The sequence below is a fragment of the Rhinolophus hipposideros genome (assembly GCF_964194185.1).
Source record: "Rhinolophus hipposideros genome assembly, chromosome: 19".
NCBI classification, from domain to species: domain Eukaryota; kingdom Metazoa; phylum Chordata; class Mammalia; order Chiroptera; family Rhinolophidae; genus Rhinolophus; species Rhinolophus hipposideros.
This window is the reverse complement of record NC_138065.1, coordinates 14,045,537-14,068,613: the sequence shown is the minus strand read 5'-3', so window position 1 is coordinate 14,068,613 and position 23,077 is coordinate 14,045,537. Positions and strand designations below refer to the sequence as shown.

At 44.3% G+C, this 23,077-nt stretch overlaps 1 protein-coding gene across 2 annotated transcripts in view; it reads right to left on the bottom strand.

The window, feature by feature from the left end:
• Positions 1 to 2,378: 2,378 nt before the first annotated feature.
• Positions 2,379 to 23,077, bottom strand: part of SORT1 (sortilin 1) — a 59,640-nt gene continuing 38,941 nt past the window's right edge. For both annotated transcript variants that reach the window (XM_081025318.1, XM_081025319.1), the window contains exons 9-20: positions 22,163 to 22,307; positions 21,177 to 21,332; positions 19,449 to 19,555; positions 16,728 to 16,830; positions 16,221 to 16,389; positions 15,449 to 15,639; positions 13,293 to 13,482; positions 9,813 to 9,929; positions 8,824 to 8,932; positions 7,392 to 7,498; positions 6,985 to 7,108; positions 2,379 to 6,775 (exon numbers count right to left, since the gene is read on the bottom strand). In XM_081025318.1, the coding sequence (XP_080881444.1) occupies positions 6,761 to 6,775; positions 6,985 to 7,108; positions 7,392 to 7,498; positions 8,824 to 8,932; positions 9,813 to 9,929; positions 13,293 to 13,482; positions 15,449 to 15,639; positions 16,221 to 16,389; positions 16,728 to 16,830; positions 19,449 to 19,555; positions 21,177 to 21,332; positions 22,163 to 22,307 (1,533 nt within the window). In that variant the 3' untranslated portion in view covers positions 2,379 to 6,760. The remainder of the gene's footprint in view (positions 6,776 to 6,984; positions 7,109 to 7,391; positions 7,499 to 8,823; positions 8,933 to 9,812; positions 9,930 to 13,292; positions 13,483 to 15,448; positions 15,640 to 16,220; positions 16,390 to 16,727; positions 16,831 to 19,448; positions 19,556 to 21,176; positions 21,333 to 22,162; positions 22,308 to 23,077) is intronic.

The window sequence follows — 23,077 nt, the reverse complement described above, 5'->3', positions numbered from 1 at the left end:
AGCTTGAGCTTCAAATAGCTTCCCCATGTCCCCCACTCGCACACCGTCCACAGGGGGCCTGTGGCTTGTGTTGGGAGGATTGGGTGACATCTCGACTCCTGCTCTCCAGCTCATCCGATGGGTGCTCAGGTCCAGAGAAAGGGGCCCCCGGATTAGCTGACTCACAGGCACACCTTTAACTGCTCTTTCTCTCGCTGCTCCCACATTCAGTTAGTCTTGTCAACTCGACCTTTACAGGGTGTGTCCCCATTCTGCCCACCTCCCCCTGGTGGCAGTGGAAGGTTTATCTGTGCTCTGGAGACGCTACCAGGCCTCACTTTGGCTCTATCACCAACTCTGTGTGACTTGCAAACACATCCCAGTCTCTCTTAGGTGTTTCCTCATCTAAAAAATGGAGATAATAACCATAGGCTTGTTGTGAGGATTAAGAAGTAATCTGTGTAAAGTGCTTAGCAGAGTGTGGCCGACTAAGTGCTTGATAAACGTAAGCTATTTTTAGGTTAGGCCAGCACTTGCCCCTTTGACAGATCCCTTGCCTGTGAGATCAGTACAAATAAAGTGACAGAGCAGTGGAGAAGGGAGGAGAGCCGGGGCATAAGGTCGGGGGACGCGAGTGTGACTTTTGGCCACACCGCGCACCCGTTACTAGGTGACCCTGAGCAAGTCACTCCTTTTGAACCTCAAGTCTCTGGTCTGTGAAACAAGGGACAGTGCTACTATGATTGTGTTGAGGATAAAATGACAAAAATATAGGAAAGTGGCAAACCCACAGGTGTCCGTTACATACTAAAGGTCCTATATGATTTCCAGGTTTACCAAACCATCATTCAACACGTGCTGCATACTCCATCCGAATTATCTGGCTTCGTGTCATAATGCTTCTTATCTCCAGCAGGCAGCATCCCCTCTGTGTACGCGTGTATATATTTCTATGTAGACTTTGAGAGCAGTTTGAGGTTCACAGCAAAGTTGAGCTGAAAGCACTGAGTTCCCATATATAATACAACTCTCCACCATGCCTTTATTCTATTATGGAAAAAAGTGTGGTTCAATGAATAAGCTCCTTACTTATTTTTCCCCTTTAGCCCTCAATCTGGGGGCAGAGTCAGTAGGATCCCGGGAGCCTGTGTTGGGGTGTGGGACTGAAGCCCAGAAGTCCTCTTTGCAACTTGTACAGGGAGGGGCGCAGGGCCAGGACAACCTGCAGACACACTTTGGGCCCAGGCCCGTTTATCAGGAGCTAGGATGGCCGAAGAGGGTGACTGTGGAGCTTGCCCTATGGGGCTGGTTGTAAGAGGCCCCATCAGGACTAGTGTGAAGCTCTCCAACCGACTTCTCTTGCCTCACCCAGCCAAAGCTCTCGTAGGTAAGTACAGACAACCCCCACTCCTTACACCCCACTTGTGCTCTGGTGAGACTGGCCCAGGTTTTCAGTCTTAGCCGTTGGTTGCAGTGAACGTGTGAAAGAATCAAATTAAAAATGCATACCCTAGCGTCTGTCCATTAGAACAGTCTAATAGGTCTGGGTGGGACACAGCAATCCGCATTTGAAACAGCAACCTGGTGATTGTGATGCAGCCAGTCTTAGAACATTATGTTCGATAACTTCCTATAAACGGAGCCACCTTAGATCACCTCCTGGGGGAGGAACTCTTCCACCAGACAATGGGCTCCTCAAGAGCAAGGTCTTTGCCTCGTCAGCTTCAGACTGGGAGGCCAGAATATATTCTACAAATATGTCATCCCAGGATGGCAGGCTGCGGAGCCAGCTGGGCCTGGGCTAGCGGATCTAGGAGAGAGGACAGGAACCTCTCCTAAAAGAAGTGCTTTGCAAGAGTGGAGAGCTGCAATGCTTTGAAGGTCCTGAAATGAAACGGATCAGGAAGGATGAGGAGAGCAAGAGAAATTTAAGAGGGGGCAACTGGAAAGATACCAAAGTTAAACTTCAGTGTTGTCCTTTGTCAAACCTGCTATAAGGAACACATAATTCAGGAGAGTAATTATATGTTGCTGTGTCCACAGGAAGAGTACAGCAACTGAAACCTGAGAAGGTGTGTGGGATGGGTCAGACTTTCTGGGATAAGCAGAAGAAAGCTGGTCTGACAAACACCCATGGGAAGTAGATCGTTATGAGCACGCAGAGGAAGAAAAGAGTGAGTAGTTTCACCCAGACGTGATCCAATACCTTCCACGCTATAAATGCAGTCCTGGCTCTTTACCTGGCTTATTTGCTGGTTTGGTTTGATTGCTGAAGCTAGAAAACTGGAAAAGCTATGTTAACACATGGTAGCTTACTCATTTCACTGCGTCAGGTAACAAAGTCCCAGTCCGTTTTATTTCTAACCCAAATATTGCAAATATACAGAAAATTACCAGTACAAAGTTAAACACATCCAGATTTATTTACACAATGCTAAAGAACTTTGAGTTTTATTTCCATTTTGTGGAAATTTTATTATGGGGTCTGGCTTTGTTGTGTAACTGACATGGGTCATCGAGACTTGATTATTCCACCTCACATGCAATTTTCTGTCCCAAGGGAGCAGAAAACTGGTTTTGTAACGCACATGCAGTAATGATCTTACTACTGCTTTACACTTTAGTAGGAAGGCAGTTGTCCCACAGCTTGGGGAAAAGGCAGAGAAGAAAGAGAAGAGGGAAGGACCACATGCGCAGAAAGGGAACAGGGGACGAGAGGGTGAACGACAGGCACATGGGGACCCTGAGCAGTTCTGTGCACAAGGAGGAGGAGGGTACGATCAAACCCTCCTTCCTAGACGTCCAAACACGGGAGGTGGGCAGTCATCAGGGAACATTCAAGTCACCTGACCACAAACCGAGGGCATGCAGAGGATGAGGACGGCATTAAAGATTTGGGACATATCAATAAATCATTACCATGTACACTATACAGTTTATACATGTATATATGTACATATATATAAAGATACAGATTAGCTTATGTTATTCTCTATAAACAAGGATGCTTAAGAATGTACTGGTGAGAAAAAATGCATACAGCAAGTTGTTGCAGACAATTTCAAATTCATGTTCTGATTCTTGTTATAATGCGACGTAACCAAGAAGTCAACATGCTCCTGCTCTTTCGGTTCTCCTCCATGAGGGCAAGGCCTGGGCTCCGCTCAGGCAGGATGGTGCTCCCGGCGCTGCCTGAGCTGGGCAAACTGGTGGCAGATGGAACACAAACACTGGCACCTGCTGAGAGCCAGTGCTGAAAGGCTGCCCTCCCTGCCACTCCATCCTGTGGCACATCTTACAACTTTGGTTTTGTTCAAAGGATACTTAAGTCCATGTTTATTTTCCTGCTCAAGGGAAGGCAGTAGCAAAATGGAAAAGCTGAATCTCTTCCTACGTTAGAGCCAAGCATCCAGGTTTCGTACAGGATGAGGGGGTTGTACCAGCAATGAGCAGGATGTGCTCTAAGCCATAGGGGCAGGGCTCTTCAGAGCTCTCCTAAAAGGAAGGCTCTTTCCAGGATGATTTGCCTAAACCAGCCCTGCCCCCTGGGGTGGGTGTGGACAACCCTGCACTCCTCTTTGTATCCTGCTGTCGTGACAAAGGCCATGGGAGAAGCAGCAGGAGCTGGATGGAGGGGGCCAGCACATTACTGATCTGTTAGGGATGGAAGGCCAGCTTGGGCACGTAGAGGCCCAGAGGCAAACCTATGAATGAGAGACGCACACTGGAACGCCTGTGCAGAGGCAGATGGCAAACGCTAAGTTTCAGTTATGGCTAAACTATTGAATCTCCTGAGCCCAGCTTAGAGCAGCCACACCCTCTAAACACTGATTCTTCTAAGTGCTGTTGCCATTCAATTCACAGCCTAGGTGGGTGCAGCTGTGGTCTCTCGTGTCACTACGAAGCAGAAGCCCCCTCAGGTCCCAGACACCTATCCACAGAGCAGGAAAAATGGCAAGTTCTCCACCTGGATTTAAGAACTCAGAACACTTTGGATGGTCTGATATGTCCAACCTATCTTACGATGCCAAATTCTATCACTGAAACCTCCAGAAATAATCTCTCTGATACCAACAAGCCTGGGACTTTACACCATAATATGTTATGCTTTACTTCCAAAGATAATGCTCCTAACTTAACATCAGTGAGACAAATCCGAAATCTGTTTTCCTTCGATGCTGTCATCGATCTCGGCTGTGTTACTCACTGGCTGAGGGCATCCACTTGTGAGCAAGCAGGCTGATGCGGAAACGGAGTGAGTCACGCTTGCTAGCAGTCCTCAAACCAACCGAGCAAGCTTAGCCAGGGACAGGAAATGAGGAGACTGGAGATTCCACTCCTGCACTCTTGGAACAGTGGCCCTCAGTGAGGTGAGGGGCAGTTTCTAATCACATATTCAAAAGTATCATCACTTTTGTTTCCAGCCATGACGAACAGGAGAGTACAATTTTCTGTTTACCAAAGTGGCAAGAGGGCGCTAAATGCTGCTCTGAGACAAATGCCACTGATCCCTGCCCTACAGAACAGCAAGTCATCTGTCAGGAAGCAGCCCTGCCCCAGGGATGCAGCACTTGCACGCATAAAAATGCTCATGAGTTCTGAAGACAACCAACCAGGATTGCTCGTAACACACCAAAGACCCTGGACAATCTATTCCATTTTTGTACCTCAGCTCCATCTCCTAAAAAAATGTGATGACAACCCCTGCCTTTTTTTAACCTCACAAGAATGTTGTGAGGTTCAAATGATATGATGCCAGCGAAAGTGCTCTGAAAATCCCAGATTCACTACAAAGAAAGAGCCCTATTCTCACCTGGTTAGAGAATATTAACTTTCCATCTTAAAACTGATGAGAACCAACATGTACCGGCACACCTACCCAGTGAGCATATGCTGAGAGCAAAGGTGGAAGCGTAAGTAGGTTTTGTCTGGCATCAAATGCACTTCGGGCAGGAGGTGAGGATGCCCAGGGCAGAGGCTAACATTGGATCACTTGTGAGCTGCTTAATCTTTGGAATTATTTTTAACTTAAAAACGATGAAAAATGAATGCGCTTTTCCTAAAAGACTAGTGTTCTCTGGCTCTAACAAATATTAATTCTCTTCACAAAACCTGCCCTAACTTTATTCACTAACTGAAGCTCCCTGATTCATTTAATTTTACTGCAGTTTCAGAGTCTCTAAATTCTCCATCCACTCCCTCCCCCACTTTCCCTGCTGCTGTTAATCTATTCTGGTGAGGAGAGAATTTGGTCATCTGCTCTTGCATTCTGACAAAAGCTAATTTGGCACATTTACTTTTTACTGATTTTCTAGCCATAAAATGAACTAGCAGCAAAATGGCAGTTACCAAAGAAAGTCCCAATCATAATTATTGGGAGAAACTGTGACCAGCACAGTCGGTATGCTAAGACCAAGAATGTACTATACTATGTCCCTGTAGAGCAAATATTCAAGCTGTGTTAAAATGAATTATTGCAGCTTTCCATTACTATGTGGCCACCCCCAAATCCACCTCACTGTATTCTATATTTGAAAAAATGTCAAACGGATAACTCACTTAAATTTAAAATATGAACTTAACGTATCACACAAAACATCATCTACACTGGAAGTTTTCAGTTGGTTCAGCCAAGTTTCATGCCAATACATTACTTGGTAAAGCTGGAAAAAGAGGTGAGGAGGAGAGCCTGGTAATAAAATTCTGATTTTTAAAGACAGCCTATACATCTGAAAACATGTCTGGTCCTGGCTCCATGAACGATAGCCACCTAAGGGGAAGCAAATAAGCAGCCATTCTAGTGATTCACCAAAGGGCCAACACAGCAGGTAGAATGGCATATGAAGACTCTACGTCCCGTCCTCGGGGCCTGCACCATACATGCCACCATCGGCTCTAGGGAAGAGATCACTCAGCTGGGCAGACAGCCGGGGCAAGCCTCAACGCTGTCCTCGAGCGAGTGCACTGGCACACACACAAAGCGTGGCTTGAAAGATCGCAGAAGAAGGAAGAATTCCTCCTTTAATAGGTGCTATATCTACTCAGTTCTCTGCTGCTCCCTTCTTCCTGCCCCAAGTCAAAGATAGTGCCCTTTAAGTTTTCCTGATTTACTGTCTTGGAAGCACATGGTTAAGTTAGTCGCCAACGGGCAATTAACAAGGGTACTGCCTGCTTACAGAGGGAAAAGAAAAATCACTGTGATCTATGGTCCCTGAAAAAAAAAAGAAAAGCGGGATTTGCGTGAGGAGCTGGTATGCAACGTTCTTGGAGCATGGCTGTCCCCAGACAGAGAAAGGTCACTGCAGCCTCTGTGTGCGCCTCTGCAGCTGCTTTGTGTCACCACCAGAGCCCAGGGACAGCACTGAGTACTTTGCGAGAGAGTTGATGCTGGAGCTGGCAGATGCCCTGGGGCAGGCACCAGGCAAAACATGCAAGAGTGGGATGAGTGCAGCGTTCCCTTCAAATTCCATTTCATTTCCCTTAAAAAACAAAAACAGAAAGAAAAGAGCCCATACTTTGCAAAGACAGAACTTGAAATAAGAGGCTAACAAACTGAAAATTTCCCCTCTTCTCAGAGCCAATTGCCAGAGTGTTTAGGGTTTTGCCCCCACCCCACCCCCTGCATTTCTTTAGTGGAGGTCCTCCTGGCTGTGACGGAAGCAGCAGAAACAGAGCTGGGTCCCTCGCAATGGGAAATTTATTTCCCCACGTCAGAGCCACAGGGAGTGTAAGAGGTACTGCGGTTCCATCATCCATGCTCGATCCCAGCTTCTTTGAGGAGCTATTCCAGGAGGTCCTGAAAAGACAGACATAGACCATATGTAGACTGAAAAATTCCTATTTTGAAAGCAATCACCGCGTTTCTGGCTGACCAAGTCTTATAGTCATTAAGGTCTTGCTTCTAGCTTATTGCCGCCTTTGCCTCAGTCACAGCTTCATCATGACTCGGCAAAGAATCACTCTCTCTGCACTTTTGGACCACGCTTCAAGAAGAAATAGTCTCACCTCATCCGAGTCGTCATGATAGCCACTCTTATGAGTGTGGGAGGCTGCGTCCAGAGCGTCCGCCCCGTCCACGCCATTGGCCTCTGCGTGCTGCTGTAGCACCGAGTACCGATGCACGAGGAACCTGCGGACGGAAGCCTCCGTTAAGCCCCACGCGGTGAGGAGGGCTGCGCTTCTAACGGGACTGGGGGTTTTCCGAGTTTGCACCCCACAGAATGAGTCACACACCAGGGAGCACAACCCACAGCCGGCATATGGAAAATAGAAGAGCTGAGGGATTCAAGCCTGATGTTTAAAGACCATCATTTTAGCGAGCTGCTTTCTGCCACAGGCAGACTCAGCCATATGCCCCTCGATTACTTTCTGGTTTGCATGCAGCACCTCTGAGCGACTTCCACGTTCCTTACCTTCCCCCACAGACGTATTTCTTCACAATGAGCACTCCTGCTACGACTGTGACCAGCATCAATCCCACCGTAGCCAGGATAATTGGAACAGAATTTGACTTGGAATTCTTGATAAATGAAAACACAAACAAAACATTTCAGGTGTGCATATTCTAGGACTGAACTCAAAGAGGCTGCTCATCCGCTCACTTCCCTGAATGTCCTGCGTCTCTAGACATTTCACAATGGTACTCTTCCAACCCCCAGATATCACAGCTGGCCGAGGGTCACCAGAACCTCAAAATGGTACAAGTGCAGGGGCTTCAATGTCAGTTACATGGAAGCCTTGGGAACCTCGGTCAAATGGTAATTGTGACTGTTCCTCACGACAACTGTTTCTAAGTCTTAGAGCTTTGTAGGGTGGAGCGGGGAAGGGAGATTATGATAACAGTGGGCTGAATGAATCTGTGCCAATGCTGTATCAGGAAGGCAATCATGTGATACCAAGATTTATTTTTTCCACTTAATTTTTGGTATGTTTTTATAAATATGCCTTTTCATATCATTGAGTGTGACCTACCTGCTTCTGGGTGGGGGACAGGGAGTGTGTGTTTTCAGTGTATCCAAGAGGAGGCTGAGCTGGATTCTGGGACAAGGTGTGTCCCTGTGGAGGGAGTCCTGTGCAATCACACACACTATTCTCTGGGGAGAGCCTCCAGAGTGAGGGCAGGGGCCCCGAGGATGCGGAACTTGCCCCTGACGAGTACACACAGCCACACATTCTTCTCCCGCTGCCTTCTTAATCCTACCTCTTGTCAGGCCCTCATCTTTTCCAAGTTAGAGAGGAGGGGCCTGCAGATTGTCCAGCTCTCATTTTACAGATGAGGAAACTAGGGCCCCCAGTTTACTGACCCAAGTCACACTGCTGGTCCAGTGCCTCTTTATCAAGAAGTTTCCTCTTTACCATGTCCCTAAACCCCAGCCAGATAGTTCAGTACTACACACCTGTAATCAGCCCCATAACTGCTGCTACATCAAAAGCAGCCTATTATTACCAGTTGGTTTTTTCTTCCTGAACACAGTTGGCGTGACTCGGCAGAGCTCCACCCTACCTTCTCCACACGTGCAAAACTGCAGTCCTTTACAGCCAACTTTCCTGAGTCTTTTTCCTAAATAAACCTGAGCCTCAGAAATTTCCTCAACTCTATGCTTCTAAGACTTGGAACAACTTTACGGAATACTGTTTTTCCCTCAACAAACACATTTTCAGTAGATGAGCTTATCATTGGCTTATGTGACCCATCCTTCACCCTAATAGTTTCCTGTGCAAAGGGAAGCCTGACAGAAGTAGTTTGGCCACTTTGTATTAAGCAATAAAATTCCTGATGCTTTGACTATTCCTGGCAGAACATGAAACTCCACTTGTACCTAAACCAGATCTATTTTAACATACCTGTTTTTCTGGACTCAAAAAGTTGCTTGTGCATTTCTTTTTCAAGTCTTTTACTTCTCGAACTGGATTCACTCCACCTTGACATCTGTCTCCTGGAATTTTCCGGTACCTGAAAGGCAGAGAAAATTTGTTAACAGAACACAAAGATGTATTCCTGGATTCCTGCCTATTATTATATTACATTACTACTATTATATTATATCATACAGTCTTATAGTAAAATATTATATTCCTACTATTATATTCTATTATACAGTTTTATAGTAAAATAAGACCCGGTCTTTATATTATATTAATTATATTATATTATATTATATTATATTATATTATATTATATTATATTATATTATATTATACCCAGTCTTATTTTACTATTTTTTATTTACTTATTTTACTATAGTAAAATAAGACCGGGTCTTATATTAATTTTTGCTCCAGAAGACGCCTTAGAGCTGATGGTCCAGCTAGGTCTTACTTTCGGGGAAACACGGTGCCATCTTTCAGGCCTGGGGAGAGATCCACAGGAAGGTTTAGGGATGTTTTGTGTAGTTTCGCCTCGAACAGGCTAAGCATGCCTGCCCTTGCCGCAGGGACACGCTCACCTTTCTGCCTCGGGAGACTGTGTCAAAGAACTGTAACCTGGGAAAGCACATTAACCCGTGGTACGAAAATGGGAGGGGAAAGTGTTTGTCAGGGGAGGGTGGCAACGAGGCTCCTCTAAATCGGCACTGTCTAATATGGAGACTATTTAAATCAATTCAAATTAATTCAGTTCCTTAGTCGCACTGCAGCCAATAGCCACACAGGACGAGTGGCTACTATACTGGACACAGCAGACTATAGAACATTTCCATCATCAGGAAGGTTCCATAAGGCAGTATTTTTCTAGAGTGCTCTAAAACATGGCTCGGATCTTGCTGTGGAGAGCAGTTTTTCACTCTGAATAATGGTGATTCGTTTGTCACGACAAGGAAGAAACGCCACCTCACCCATTTGTTGTCAGGTGCTCCTCTCTGCCATACAGACAAAACTCCAGGTCGTGGCCCTTCAGCTCTGGCTGTTCCACACACTTGGAGTCATTTTCTGGACGGAAGTAGCCAAAATCACTGCAAGAATCAGCAAAGACAGTAGCTTTCACAGTTGCTGAAAGATAGTGACTTTCAATGAAGGTTTTATGTGGGGCGGTGGATGGTTAACATGCCAGTCTTGGGTTACCTGAAAGCAGCTCAGGAAGGCCTGTGACATCTACAAAGAATGTCCATTTAGGAAAACAGACATGGAGAGGGCTTAAGTGGGGGCAAAACAGCTTATCGATTGGCCCTGGCAGACTGAGGACTCAGGAACTAGGAGCCCCAAGGCTGGGAGCCTTACACAGATCACGGCTCCGGGAAGGGAATGACTACAGCCTGCGTGGAGTGGGGACTCATGCAACTAAGACACAGAGAAACAGTGGCAACAGTGACAGAGCTAAACTCAGGGACACCTAGCAATTTTTTATTCACCTCCAAGTAACTCATTACGTTCTTTGCAGACAGACCATGGGAGGACATGCAAACCTTCCCTGCCTCCCCATTTTGGACCCTCTAGCTTCTCAGATGTCCTTGCCTCCCGTGAACGTGCTGACCTGCCCTCTGCTCTCTCCTCTCTCTCCACATGCCACCCCTCTGCTCACCTCTCTTTTCCCCAAGAAAGGACACACCGCCTCCTTTCCCAGCGACCCCTTCATGAGCATCCTGCGCCCGCCCCGTGTGTCCTATTGCCCTGGGACCCTGCTTCATCCACAGTGTGGGAGGGAGCCCCCAGGCCCGCTCACCTGCTGGTTTCCCCTTAGCCCGCACCTGTCCTCTTTCTCCTCCTCTGTCTTACTGGCAAAATTTCTTTAAAGAATACGTTTTACTTGTTCTGTTTTACTCATTTACTTTTAATTCTGTGCCTTTTGGCTTCAACCTCCTTTGCAACCTTGAAAATGCCCGTCTGAGCCCCCCTTCAGTCCCCCTCCTCCCCGGGCTCACTAGTTATCCAACCCGGGGGCACCCTCTCGGGCCTCACTTACTGTAACCACCTCTTCTGCGCACCTGACACACTGCCTGCTCCTCCCCAGCCCGGTGCTGCACAGCTGTATTTGTCTGTTTTTCTGGTCGCTGATGGCTCTCCTCTTTCCTGACCCATAAATGCAGACATTTTCCAAGGTTCTGCAATTCATTCTCTTACTTTGTATCTGCTTTCCCTTTGTGAGCTTAACTATTTGTTGCAATTAAAACATCCAGGTTTTACCTCTCTTGAGCTCTAATCTTCCATTTCTAAATGCCTGCTAGACATCACATCTAAATCTGCTGACACAACCTCAAATAAATAAAATATTCGAAACACATGGTTTTTCGCCTTCACGCCAGCCTGTCCTATCATTTCCTTATGTTTGTCCACGACGCTACCCTCCTTTCTCTTTATCTAAGTTGAAAGTTTAGCCTGAACATCCCCGTCTGGACCCTACTCACCCCTTTATCGCGACTACTGTGACTTCCCCTCAGGCCTATCTTCCAGCGCAGCCTTCCCCCTCACACTGTCGGGTGTCCACTGGCTTTAATGACCTGCTGCTTCCCAGACGCTCATGGTCAAAGCCGACTGCTCGTCAGGGCTCAGCTCAAATGCCACCTCCTCAACGAAGCTTTCTTTGACACACCTTCTTTCAGCTCTAGCTAGAACCGGCCCTCCCTTCTCTAAATCCCCGAGGCATTTACCACCCTCTGTTTCACAACATAATTATGTGCATCTTACCGGGAAAGCCTATTTTTACTTTGTGCTGCCCTGTGCACAGCAAGTATTCAGTGAATATTTGGGGAATGTACAGATGCTGCCTGTACTTCCAGGTTTATCTGACAAATATTTAGGGGTGAGAGTAGGGAGAACCTAAGATGCAGAGAACACCACCACTCCAACAGCAGAGGGAAACTGCTGGTAAAAATTTTAGGTATTCAATCCCAAATTTGAGGTAACGTCCTTTCCCACGCCCAGAGTACACATTTCTCAGGCACCTGTGGCACAGTGTCCGGGCTCTGGAGCTGGACTCCAGGCACATCCCAGCTCTGCCCCTTCCTGGCTGAGTGGGCAAGCCGGCCGTAACCTCTCTATACCTTCATTTCTTCCCTGTGTGAAATGGAACTGACCATAGGATCACAGTGCCATGAGGTTAAGTGTAAGGTAGGAGAGTGTCCAGTACAGTTAGTGCTCAATAAACGTCAGCTGTGTCATTGCTACTATACGATTATCAAATATAGGATCTCCTCAAGGAGTCAAGGGTTTAGTGGTGGAATCAAACCTGTACGCAATGATTAAAACACAGTACGTGCTGTAATGGAGGCTCTGTGGGAGCCCTGACGAGGGAACACTGGGGAAAGCTTAAAGAAGTGCTATCTGGGCGAAACAGCAATCCATCAGGCTTGGGGCTTAAGCAGGGAATGTGGAAAGACTTTCCAGGTAGAGGAAGCAGCAGGGGCAGTAGCGTGGAGCTCTGAAGCATGTCTGCAAAACAGGTGAAGCTCAGTAATTAAAAGCCTTGCCTACGTGCAGTCAGTAATGGGAGGCAGTCCTTAGAGTTTTACAGTATCCGTGAGCTCTAGCCCTACAGTAACAAAGTGATACAAGTGCTATTTTCCCCGTGGAAATAGAGAAGGGAAGACGCCTGGCCAGTCCACCTGCGGTTTGAGAGCACATGATGGAGGAGACATGGCTGCTATCTACCTGCCTCTGCTCCAAATCCTTTAGGATCCACCTTTACCTCCCATCAGCATATTTTTGCAGGTGACAAGTTCCACAAAGTCACTGCCTGTGATGTGAAGTTGTCTTCTCTTAGTTGCCCTAAGTTACCGTGCTGAGGCTGCCCAGGGACTCCCTTGCCCTTGTATAACCCCATACCAGCCACATAACTGATAAATTTGGATGGTCCTGAACTCTAGGGAGGTCACTTTGATGGCCTCTAAACCTTAAGGGACATAGGGACCATAAATATACTGATGTCACCTCGTGTCTCGGGACATAACCCCACTCTCTCTGTCTTTAGTCCTGCAGATGACCCAAGACCTAGCGCCCTACACGCCGAGCTCAGGCTGTCGGGCTTTCTGCTGAAGTCCAATGCCCTCTTAACTCCTGTACCACTTCTCTTTGTGTTTTTGTACTATCATCTTCTATTTTTAAAAATTTTCTTCCTCCTTATATACCTTGTTCCTTCCTACCATTGTCAAGTCAGAATTTCTGGGGGTTGTTGCTGGTTCTGCCCAATAATTAACTGCTCGATATAATATTATCTGTCCAATTATTAACAACTTTGGCTCTTTCTCTGTGCCTCAATTTCCTTAATAAGAAGCAGTTCTCCACTCTTGGGGAAGAAAAAGATTGAAATACTTTTCAGCCCTATAAGACAACTGGATTCCATCTCCCCCAGACGGGAAAAGGGCTGACAGGTATGCTGATACCAGAGGAAGTCCTCCAGGGAGCAGAGACAGACGGAGGGCTGCTTGGTCACAACATAGTCCCGACCATTCTGACAGACGGACGACTTGCGCAGCCGTAGGAACTGTTCTTTGTAGCCTAAAATGCAGCCATCTCCATAGTCCCCGGGGTCTGTGGAGTGCGCCAGCCATATGGTGTAGTCCTTCTCTTCACCTGCAGGAAAGACAGACTGTTGGGAAACTGCATGGCACAGAACCCGCCCACAGGAAGCAGCTGCCAGGCTATAGGAAGAAGAAGGACAGGAAAAGTGGGGCTGTCTGCCTCAATCTAGTCCTTCATTTTGGAACTGTAAACCGTAATTAATTAGTTAGAGCCTACTAGCAATTAGCATTTCCTCATACCAAAGGAGGGTTATTTGCATCTCACCACTCATTTGGGTATTAGGAAAACCCTTATTTATTTGGAAGTGGGAAGCTGGACAGACGACCTCAAGGATTCCTTCCAAACTGAGAGGCCGCTGTCTGTGTCTTGTACGCCTGTGCCCTCAGCCAGCAGGAGCTGTCAGAGGTCAGCAACCAGATGTTTCCCTTTAGGACAAGACACCAATTAGCCAAAAGCATGGGTTCAATTTCACTATGGGTTAGTTTGCTTCAAGCAGGAGGGAAAACATTCTTTCTAGACTTTTAACTCTAGTCGACTGGCTGTCAAATGAAGATTTCTGACAAGTCAATCTGGCTCATATCGTCTCCTTCACTCCTGGAAAAATGACTCAAAGGCTGTGGCCTAAACACTGTGGATTAGGTTTTATCCTTCATGATATGAAGACCAACACAGAGCCTGTTAAAGAACAGGTGCTTAACAAATCTTTTAATGATGTGAAACTTTAGGATAACTGTAGCTCCCTGCTGAGGGGAAAACTCATAAGCCAGCTCCTTTACAGCCGATTGAATGAATTTAAACAACGATGGCTCCAGTATTAAATCATGTTTAAACATTTGTAGAAAAGTAAGGTCCAAATGAGTGCTTCTGTTTCCTCCAGGAGTCACTGAATTAACATTCTAAGGAAATGGACCCATAATGCAGTCTAATAATAGGACCAAAATTCAACCAAAGTGCTTTAAAACCTGAAGTCTTATATGATATTATGCCAACAAATAACTACAGGTCATAGGATGATCCCCTCTTGTCCAGTTTTCTTTTTTCTCCTCCATAGTTTTTAGTACAAAGTCAGCATTCTTGGTTCTGGGGCCTGGGTTTGCTTGTGATTCTTCCAACGAACATTGTAACTCCTTTTCCGAAGCCATTTTTCTGGGCCTGTAACATGCCTTCTAGTTTGAAGTTACAGAGCTCTGAAATGGTCAATGTGGGCTTTACACCTACTCAGTAGCCATCCTAGAGCCTCACCTGTGACTGACATTAAAGCCAAAGCTCTGCAGGAAAACTTCCTCACTTATCAACATTTGGGAAGTAGCACAATTAATTAGGTGCTCTTTGCAACCCACTTTCCTCTAAAGTTTCCTCTTTATAGTTCTGCTATACTGAAGGGTGGACAACCCTGAAAATGTTATGAAATAATTTTAGACAAACACAAGCATGCATTATTCTTATAAGCAGAAAAAGTCTCATAAAATGTTACAGAAACCTAACAATGAAAAGCTGTATTCTCCTATGTGATCGCTGTAGCTACATGTGGCTGGTCTGAATTGAAATTTATTATAAGGATAAGTGTAAAGTATTTTTACACTTTTTTGATTAAAAATTATCAATGAAATACTTTACATCCTTTTTCTGTAAAAGAATGTAACCAGATTTTGGAGACTTAGTTAGAAGAAAAAGAATGTAAAGTATTTCATTGATAATTTTTAATATTGCTTACATGTTAAAATGACATTTTGGATATATTGAGATATTATTAAAATTAATTTCACCTCTTTTACTTTTATAATGTAGCTGATTTAAATTACATTTAAATTACATATATGGCCCTCATTTTTTTTTCTTTTGGATAGAGCTCATCCAAAGAGGGAGCTTCTTTTCTGATACCATTCCACACGGAACATCTTTCAATCCTCTTTCATAAGAATTTTCTTCTTTCAGCAAGAAGAAATTAAGCTGAGTTGGTTATTTAGAAGAAGGGGCTTACAAGTTTCTGGTAGCAAAGGTCAAAGGAGACACTCACAGTTCCTTTCGAGGAGATCTTTGAAATCAATGGTGTAGGAGACCCACTGCCGAGTGAGGAAGGGTTCTGTGAAGCCCCAGATGCTGACATTCATGGATCTTGCTCCAGGCTCTGAAGCCAGGCCAGTGAAGTAGATGGGTGCCCTGGTGAACATGTAGGTTTGCCAGCACTGACCTTCATCTGTGGAAAACCTGAAACCCCCGCCAGAGAGAGATCATAACTGAGGACACTTAAGGGAATATCAGGAAACCAATCTGGCTTTTTGATCCCAAACCTGAGAAAAACCCTCATATTTAGGTGGCTTACTGACTGACAAATATATCAATTTTTAATGCCTATAGTTAACAGGGTAGGGGAAAGGGGTTCATTCAGAGAGTATAGAAGAACATGCCTTTATAAAAATTCTTTCAAAAGAAAGAGAGGGTAGTGACTATGCAAAAATGGGCTTCCAAATCAACAAACAGAAATTATTTTATAAGAACTTGTACTTAAGGAGTCATTACCTATCCAGAAAGCATGAACATTTCTGTAATATTTTTGTGGAAAGAATATTTGTACAAGTGACAAAAAGTGTTAACTAGAGGGAGTCAGAGGAAAAAGCAAAGCCATTTAATCTGAGTTCCTCTAAACGTAATCCCCTCAAGAACCTTCCCTACAGTTCTGCAGAATGCACAAATTTGAGTGATGGTCAGTAACTTTCCCCGACAAACTGAAAACCTTCCCCAGTTGTGGACTGTGCAAATAGTGCGGGTGGAGCCGAGCTCATGCATACTTAATCACATTGATAGGATGGCTGCTGTGCTCAACGGCCACCAGGATGCCTCCGGAATCCAGGATGGTGTAATAGTGGGGTCCTTCCAGCATCTTCGCCCAGGAGTAACCCCCATCATCTGAGATATACACATCCGGGATCATCACTGAGATGGCATCTCCCACGCTACCTGCAACACAATCCCCGATCTCCTTAGCACAAATCAGCAATGGAACAGAAAGGATTTGCTGCCAAGAGAATAATTTTGAATGAATTTATTATTTCCCATCATGCTTCGTGTGATAGGAAAAAAGGCCACTGAAAATTTGGAAAAGTGGGAAGTCATGTTGTTTTCGCTGATGGGAGTCTATGAGAAACCCAAAGTACCATTATCATGCAAGAAATTCTACAAAGGATGGTAAAAGCCACATAATACTGATTTTCTTACAGGGTTCAAGGCTGTGACTGAGTTTCAGTCTGGTCAGCTACTTTTTCCTGTGGAGGGGCGGGGAGGGGAGGGCTGCTTACCATGGGCAATGACTATGCCGACAGCATTAGGTTCTGAGAGGGGGGGCATTGGAACGTTTAGTTTCTGGGAGATGCTGTAGGAAGCATGAATATGAAGGCTGCACTGTGAAAAGAAACCAAAGGAGATTAAAATCAAAGGTACAATTTTTTACTAATCCCACAGAGCCTTCTAATAAAACTTTGAACCTACCCAGACCTTATGGGATACTCCTTTTTTAAAAAATTATTGTGATAAAATACATATACCATAAGATTTACCATCTTAACCATTTTTAAGTGTACAGTTCACTAGCATTAAGTACATTCACACTGTTGTGCAACCATCACCACCAACTGTTTCTGGAACTTTTTCATCCAGCAAAACTGAAACTCTTCACCCATTAAACAATAACTCCCCATTCCCCCCAGCCCCTAGCAACAACCATTCTACTTCCTGTCTATGCATGACTACTCCAGGTACCTCCTATAAGTGGAACCATAGAGTATTTGTCCTTCTGTGACTGGCTTATTTCATTTAGCATAATGTCCTTAAGGTTCATCCATGTTATAGCATATGTAAGAATTTCCTACCTATTTAAGGCTGAATAAATAGCCTATTGTGTGTATATACCACATTTTGTTTATCCATTCATCTGTCAATGGACACCTGGATTGCATCCATTTTTTGTCTCTTGTGAATAATGCTGCTATCAACATGGGTGTGCAAATATCTCTTTAAGACTCTCTGTTCAATTCATTTGGATATATACCCAGAGGTGAAATTGCTGGATCATATGGTAATTCTATATTTAATTTTTTCAGGAACCACCATACTGTTTTCCATAGTGGCTCTACCACTTTTCATTCCCACCAACAGTGTACAAAGGGTTCCAATTGCTCCACATTCTTGCCAACACTTGTGATTTGTTTTTAATTTTTGATAGTTGCCATCCTAATGGTGTGAGGTGATCTCTTGCTGTGGTTTTGACTTGCATTTCCCTAATAATTAGTGACGTCAAGCATCTTTTCATGTGATTATGGGCCATTTGTATATTTTCTTTTAATTTGAGTTTTTGTTGTTGTTGAGTTATAAGCTCAGTGGAATATTCTTGATTCTGAAATACATTAGTACATTTGGGAGCAAATTACGCAATTATTTTCTCATGTGTAATCTGTCTTAGTTTATTTTATTCCTGCATTACACCAAAACCTCTGATCAATATTTAAAGTATGATTCCACACAAATAAATATGATGAACGCCTATCATATTTCAGATACTGTACAAGATGTGGTGGTGATTAGAAATAAGACCGAGTCCTGTCTTTAAGAAATACTTCTCAGGAACTAGTTGAGGTATAAAGCAGAACTAAAGTCAGTGCTTTAAAAGAGATTTAAATGAGTTAAAATGTTAATTTTATGTCATGTATATTTTACTGCAATACAAGGTTCAAGCAAACTATTAATGAAATGAACTAGAATGACTAGTCCTAACTGAAGATGGGCAGTGAGAATGGTTAGGATTTCCACTGATACTAATGAATGGGGGTCGGGGAGATGGGCACGGCTTCTCCAGGAACAACGTGGGCAGGCCATAGAGGCATGGGTACATACGGGGTATTCACAGAGCAGCAGAGGATGACGAGGGGGTACATCTGTGACCAAACGAGCAATGACAAGGAAAAGGCAGAAGAGAGCCTGATGGGAGGAGAGGACCTGCGTTACCAAGTCACAGCCTTTACTCACAGCAAAGGGGAGCCATGAAAAGCATTAAGAAGAGAGAGGCGTGGGCGTGTGAGACTGGCAAGACGAGTAAGGAGGCCCCTGTACCTCCCAGGCTTAAAGTGAGAAGGGCAGGCCCAGGCCCAGACCATGGCCAAGGGATGGGAAAAAGGAAGCAGAGGGACAGAGACCTAACAGTATGTACGCGTATGGGGCAACGGGACAGAGCGCATTGGGGGTGCTGTAGGTACAATTTCTCTCATACTGAGGCTCTTTAAATAAAACAAAAACCCTACATAGAACAGCGTATCAGCCACAGGTATTCTGAGGAACTACCAACACTGTCATTTTTTGAAGAAAACTCTTAGCGTTCCCCTAAGCTCCTCTCAAATTCTGAGTCACACACAAAGCTTGTTTTTCTTTTCTTTTGTTCTTGCCTGTCAAGACCTGTCTCCCCTGGAATTTAGGATCTCCTGGAGCAATACATCTGTATTTCTAGTTCTCAGTCTTTCCTCCGAAGAGTCAGCTCCTGCTTTCACATGCACTGCCAGGTCACCACATACCACCTGGCTCTGTGGCACCCCGGCCGGCCGAGGGGCAGAGAAGGCCAAGTTCTCTTCTATTTGTTTCTCGCCAGCATGGCTTTGCACTGCTCAGAACGGCTGGCTGGTCTATCTATGGTTTTTGTAGATTCCTAACATCTCATAGCTGTCATGCTGACTCCTAACTAATCACTGGCCCATCTGTCCATTCTGTTTTCATTCAGCAGTTTATAATCAAACACAAATTGTGGCCCTCAGTTTGTTTTTACTTAGAAGATGAATAATCCCCAGTATTTTGGCCTTTCTTCACAGTTCCTATTTCCTACTTTCTGAGTTAGTTTTATTACTCTCACTTCCAAACTTTCCACCTTTCCCTGTGAACCCTAACAAAACTTCACTGTTCACAAGCCTGGCACAGGAAGGGCAGAGCAGAATGGCTGCTTTGCTCCAAATATGTAGGACAACTGGAGGAAAACAAACCTTATTCTTATTTTTTGCTGTGGCATCACATTCACTGTTTTCGGGCTTCTGTAGGTGCTCCCACCTTCCTCCTTGGTCAAACGTGATCATGGTCTGGATAGAATTATCTGAATGGGAAAATAATGATATTGAGCATGATACACAGGAAGCACCCTATTAAATTCAGTTTATTATTGCAGAACTCTCTCCTGAGACTATACAACACCACTATAACCCTGGAGTCCTGTGAGCTTGTGACCCCCAACAAAATGGCTCAGTGTCAGTGAGTAACTGAGCAGCACTCTAAATATGACATCCGAAGAAGGCTTCCCACCTGAACAGGACCCAACTGATTCCAGAAATCATCTAGACTGACACTCTTAAAAAATGATACTTTTTATCTCCTTACTAACACAGACTGATGTCCATTCTCCTTTCTTGCCTGCTTGTCTTAGAAGTAAAATCTCCACAGGGAAGGCATCCTCATCTTCACTCAGACAAAGCCATGAAATTGGGCTTGTTTTAGGGAATCTCAAGATTTTAATGTATGCGCCCAAGTCTGAATTAATAATTCTTAATTCTTGTCTCTCCATTACCCCATATCCTATCTCTCTTACACCTTTTCTTTTTTTTTCTCATGTCTCTTCCCCATTCTCTATTTTCAATGATATAAACTGTTGCAGGTTTAAATTCAGAGATAATATGCTTTGAGTCTCAAGGAAAATCAAACAAGAAGGCAAATGAAGGAAAATTCATTTTTTCAATAAATATTTATTATGTGCCCACTATGTGAACATTGTTTTAAGCCTTTGGGAATTTTTCAGTGAACAAAACAGAAAAAGAAAACTGTGAAATATGCATTCTGGTGGGGTGAGACAGACAAACACTAGTGCTGTAAAGAGTAAATTATATAGTATGTTAGAAAATAAGTGCTATGGAAAGAACTTGCACAGCTAAAGGGGGAGTAAGAGTGTGTGTGTGAGTGCGGGAGGGCAGACTGAAATTTAAAATAGGATAGTTGGGGCAGGTCTCATTCAGAAAGTAAATATGAGCAAAGGCTGGGAGGAGAGAGGTGTCAGCCTGGCAGCTATCTGGGGAAACGGAGAGGACAGTCAAACCACGATGTGTGAACCTGGCATGTGTAAGGACTGGCAGAGAGCTGGAGTGGCTGGAGGAGAATGAGCGATGGGGAGGTGAGTGGGAGGTCAGGTCAGGGAGGAAATGGGGCCAATGTCACTTAGGACCTTGCAGACCACTGCAAGGTCTTTAGAAAATAAAAACAAACATCCCCTACCTCCTACCAAAAAAATAAATACACAAAACCTTATGAGTCTTTCACTTTAGAGTCATGTGTTTATTTGTATAACTGGGCTGTAGTAAAGATAAGCAATGCAGAACCACTGAACAGAACGCAAGAAGAATCTTGGCTGGCTGTTGCTATGCCCTCTACGAAGAGAAAAGCAGGAAGTTGTTCAAACGTAATCTCATTCCGTCGGTCTAAACCTCCCAATACAGAAGACGTGGTTTAGAAACTAAACATAGAACCCCCAAAATACTTCTTTCTACCTGTGGATGCTTTGCTCTTTCTTAGTTCTACTTACCAGAACTTATTTTTAAAAAAGAGCCAGAATTTATATGCGTAGGCTGTGGGCTATGTAAGCAACATTACTGGGGGGATTGGACCATCACTCTCCTCAAAAGCCTCAACTCCCAACACGTTCAGCTGAGGACCGCTGTGCCAAGGCTCACCTTCTGAGAGCACACTTGTTATGTAGACCCCGCGGAGGGAGGTCACATTGGTAAAGTCTGTCTCGCCACCTGTGGTGGTGTAGAGATGTCGGTCCAAGGACTTGGAATAGACAATGCCTCGATCGTCTGAGGTAAAGATGGTGCCAAATCCGGTATCTGAAATCGGCAAACAAACAAAAACACTAAGTCTTGGGAGGGAACAGAGAGACAATAGTCGAACCATGACTGAATGACTGCACATTAGCCAACTGGCTCTCTTCATGATGTGGACGGAGACCTGAGAATTAAAGAAGGTTTGACATGCAAGATCTTCATGTCCATCTTTAATTCTAGGACCCAGCTTAGTGCTTGGAATATGGTAGATGCTCAGTTTGTTGAATGAATTAATCAGATATTATAGAAAAGCTCTACCCAACTATATTGTGGTAGCAGAGATACTGTATTTAGATTTATATCTTACACATCTCTAACTCTTTAGAACAATGCTTCTCAAACTATCTGTGATGAAGGAGCAATTTTTAAATTTCCATTGTGTCACAAACCAATGCTTTTGTAAAACATAATCAATTAGTCATTAGCAAAATGAAATACAAAAGACGGACAAAATATATTCATCAACTCTTTAATCATTAGATTTTTATCAACAGACACAAAATTACTTTGTCAAATGGCTTGTAAGAGTTTCTAAGTGCTTGCTGTCACTTTATCCTTATTTGGTAAGAGTCTGCAAATCAGTACCAATCCTCCAGCCATTCTTTGAGCAGCATTGCTCTAGAACACTTGGACAGACGTACAAACCATATAACGTCAAAATAAGTGGCCTTTTAAACAGAGGCTCTATTTATCTCTAAGACAATATTTAGTAGGACACTAATGAATTCCTAGTAGTAAAACGAAAAATCTACACATAAGAAGAAAACTTACTCAAAGTGGGGCTTGAGACTTAAATCTATGAATTCGAGGAAGGACCACTGAAAAGCTCTTACCTCCAGGTTCATCTACATGCATGAACACCATGTCATCATTAGCTGCTAGAATAGAATAGAATTGTTCCTGCCCCACGGAGGGGAGCTGGGCCATGCTCCACGTGTCCCCTTGATCTGTCGACACGTGAATCCTTCTTGTTGTATCCTGGAACAAAGGCCAACATTTATCTTTTTAATTTTCCGCCACGGTGCCATGTGTAGGGACATAATAGGAACATTATAAATAATTACACATATCATTATCCATTTCCTCACTGGGTACAATTGTTATAAACCAAAGGTTCCATTACCAACTAGCAAAGCAATTTCTAACGTCTAGCAAAGTTGCAGGCAATGGGGACAATCCATTCCATTGTAAGCAAGGCTATCTTGGCTTCCTCTTTGGATTCTTCATTCTGGTGTGGCCGTAAGATACTATCCTCCCAACCTCTGACATTCCAATTTCCTTCAATAGAGCCAAGGGTGTGATGGGAGCATCATTTATTTGGCATTACAGCCCTTCATGTACACTTACTTGCTCAGATAATTCTTAAAATGCGGATTGCTGCATAAAGGTTTGGTCCCTGTGAGACAGTCCTAGTTAATCCAAAGAATTAGATAATTAAGGGTCTAGAAAATGAAGATGAATTCCATGCTTGGGAGATTTCAAGGGAAGTCAGATGTGACACATCTCAGAGCTGCCATAACGAGGGGAACGTGCACAGGCTGGGAAGAGGCCAACGATGTCAGAAATTAATAAAAGGAAGCTGATCAGGGAGTATTTAGCTGCTAAAAGGAGTCTGTTAAGGATGCAATTAACACCTACTTTCTGACAGTTTAAAATAGCTACTAGACACAATCAGGCATGGCACAAGAATTAGTCCCAGGGCCTCTTTATGTTAAATACTCTTCAAAGTTCAGTGACAAGTATATTTA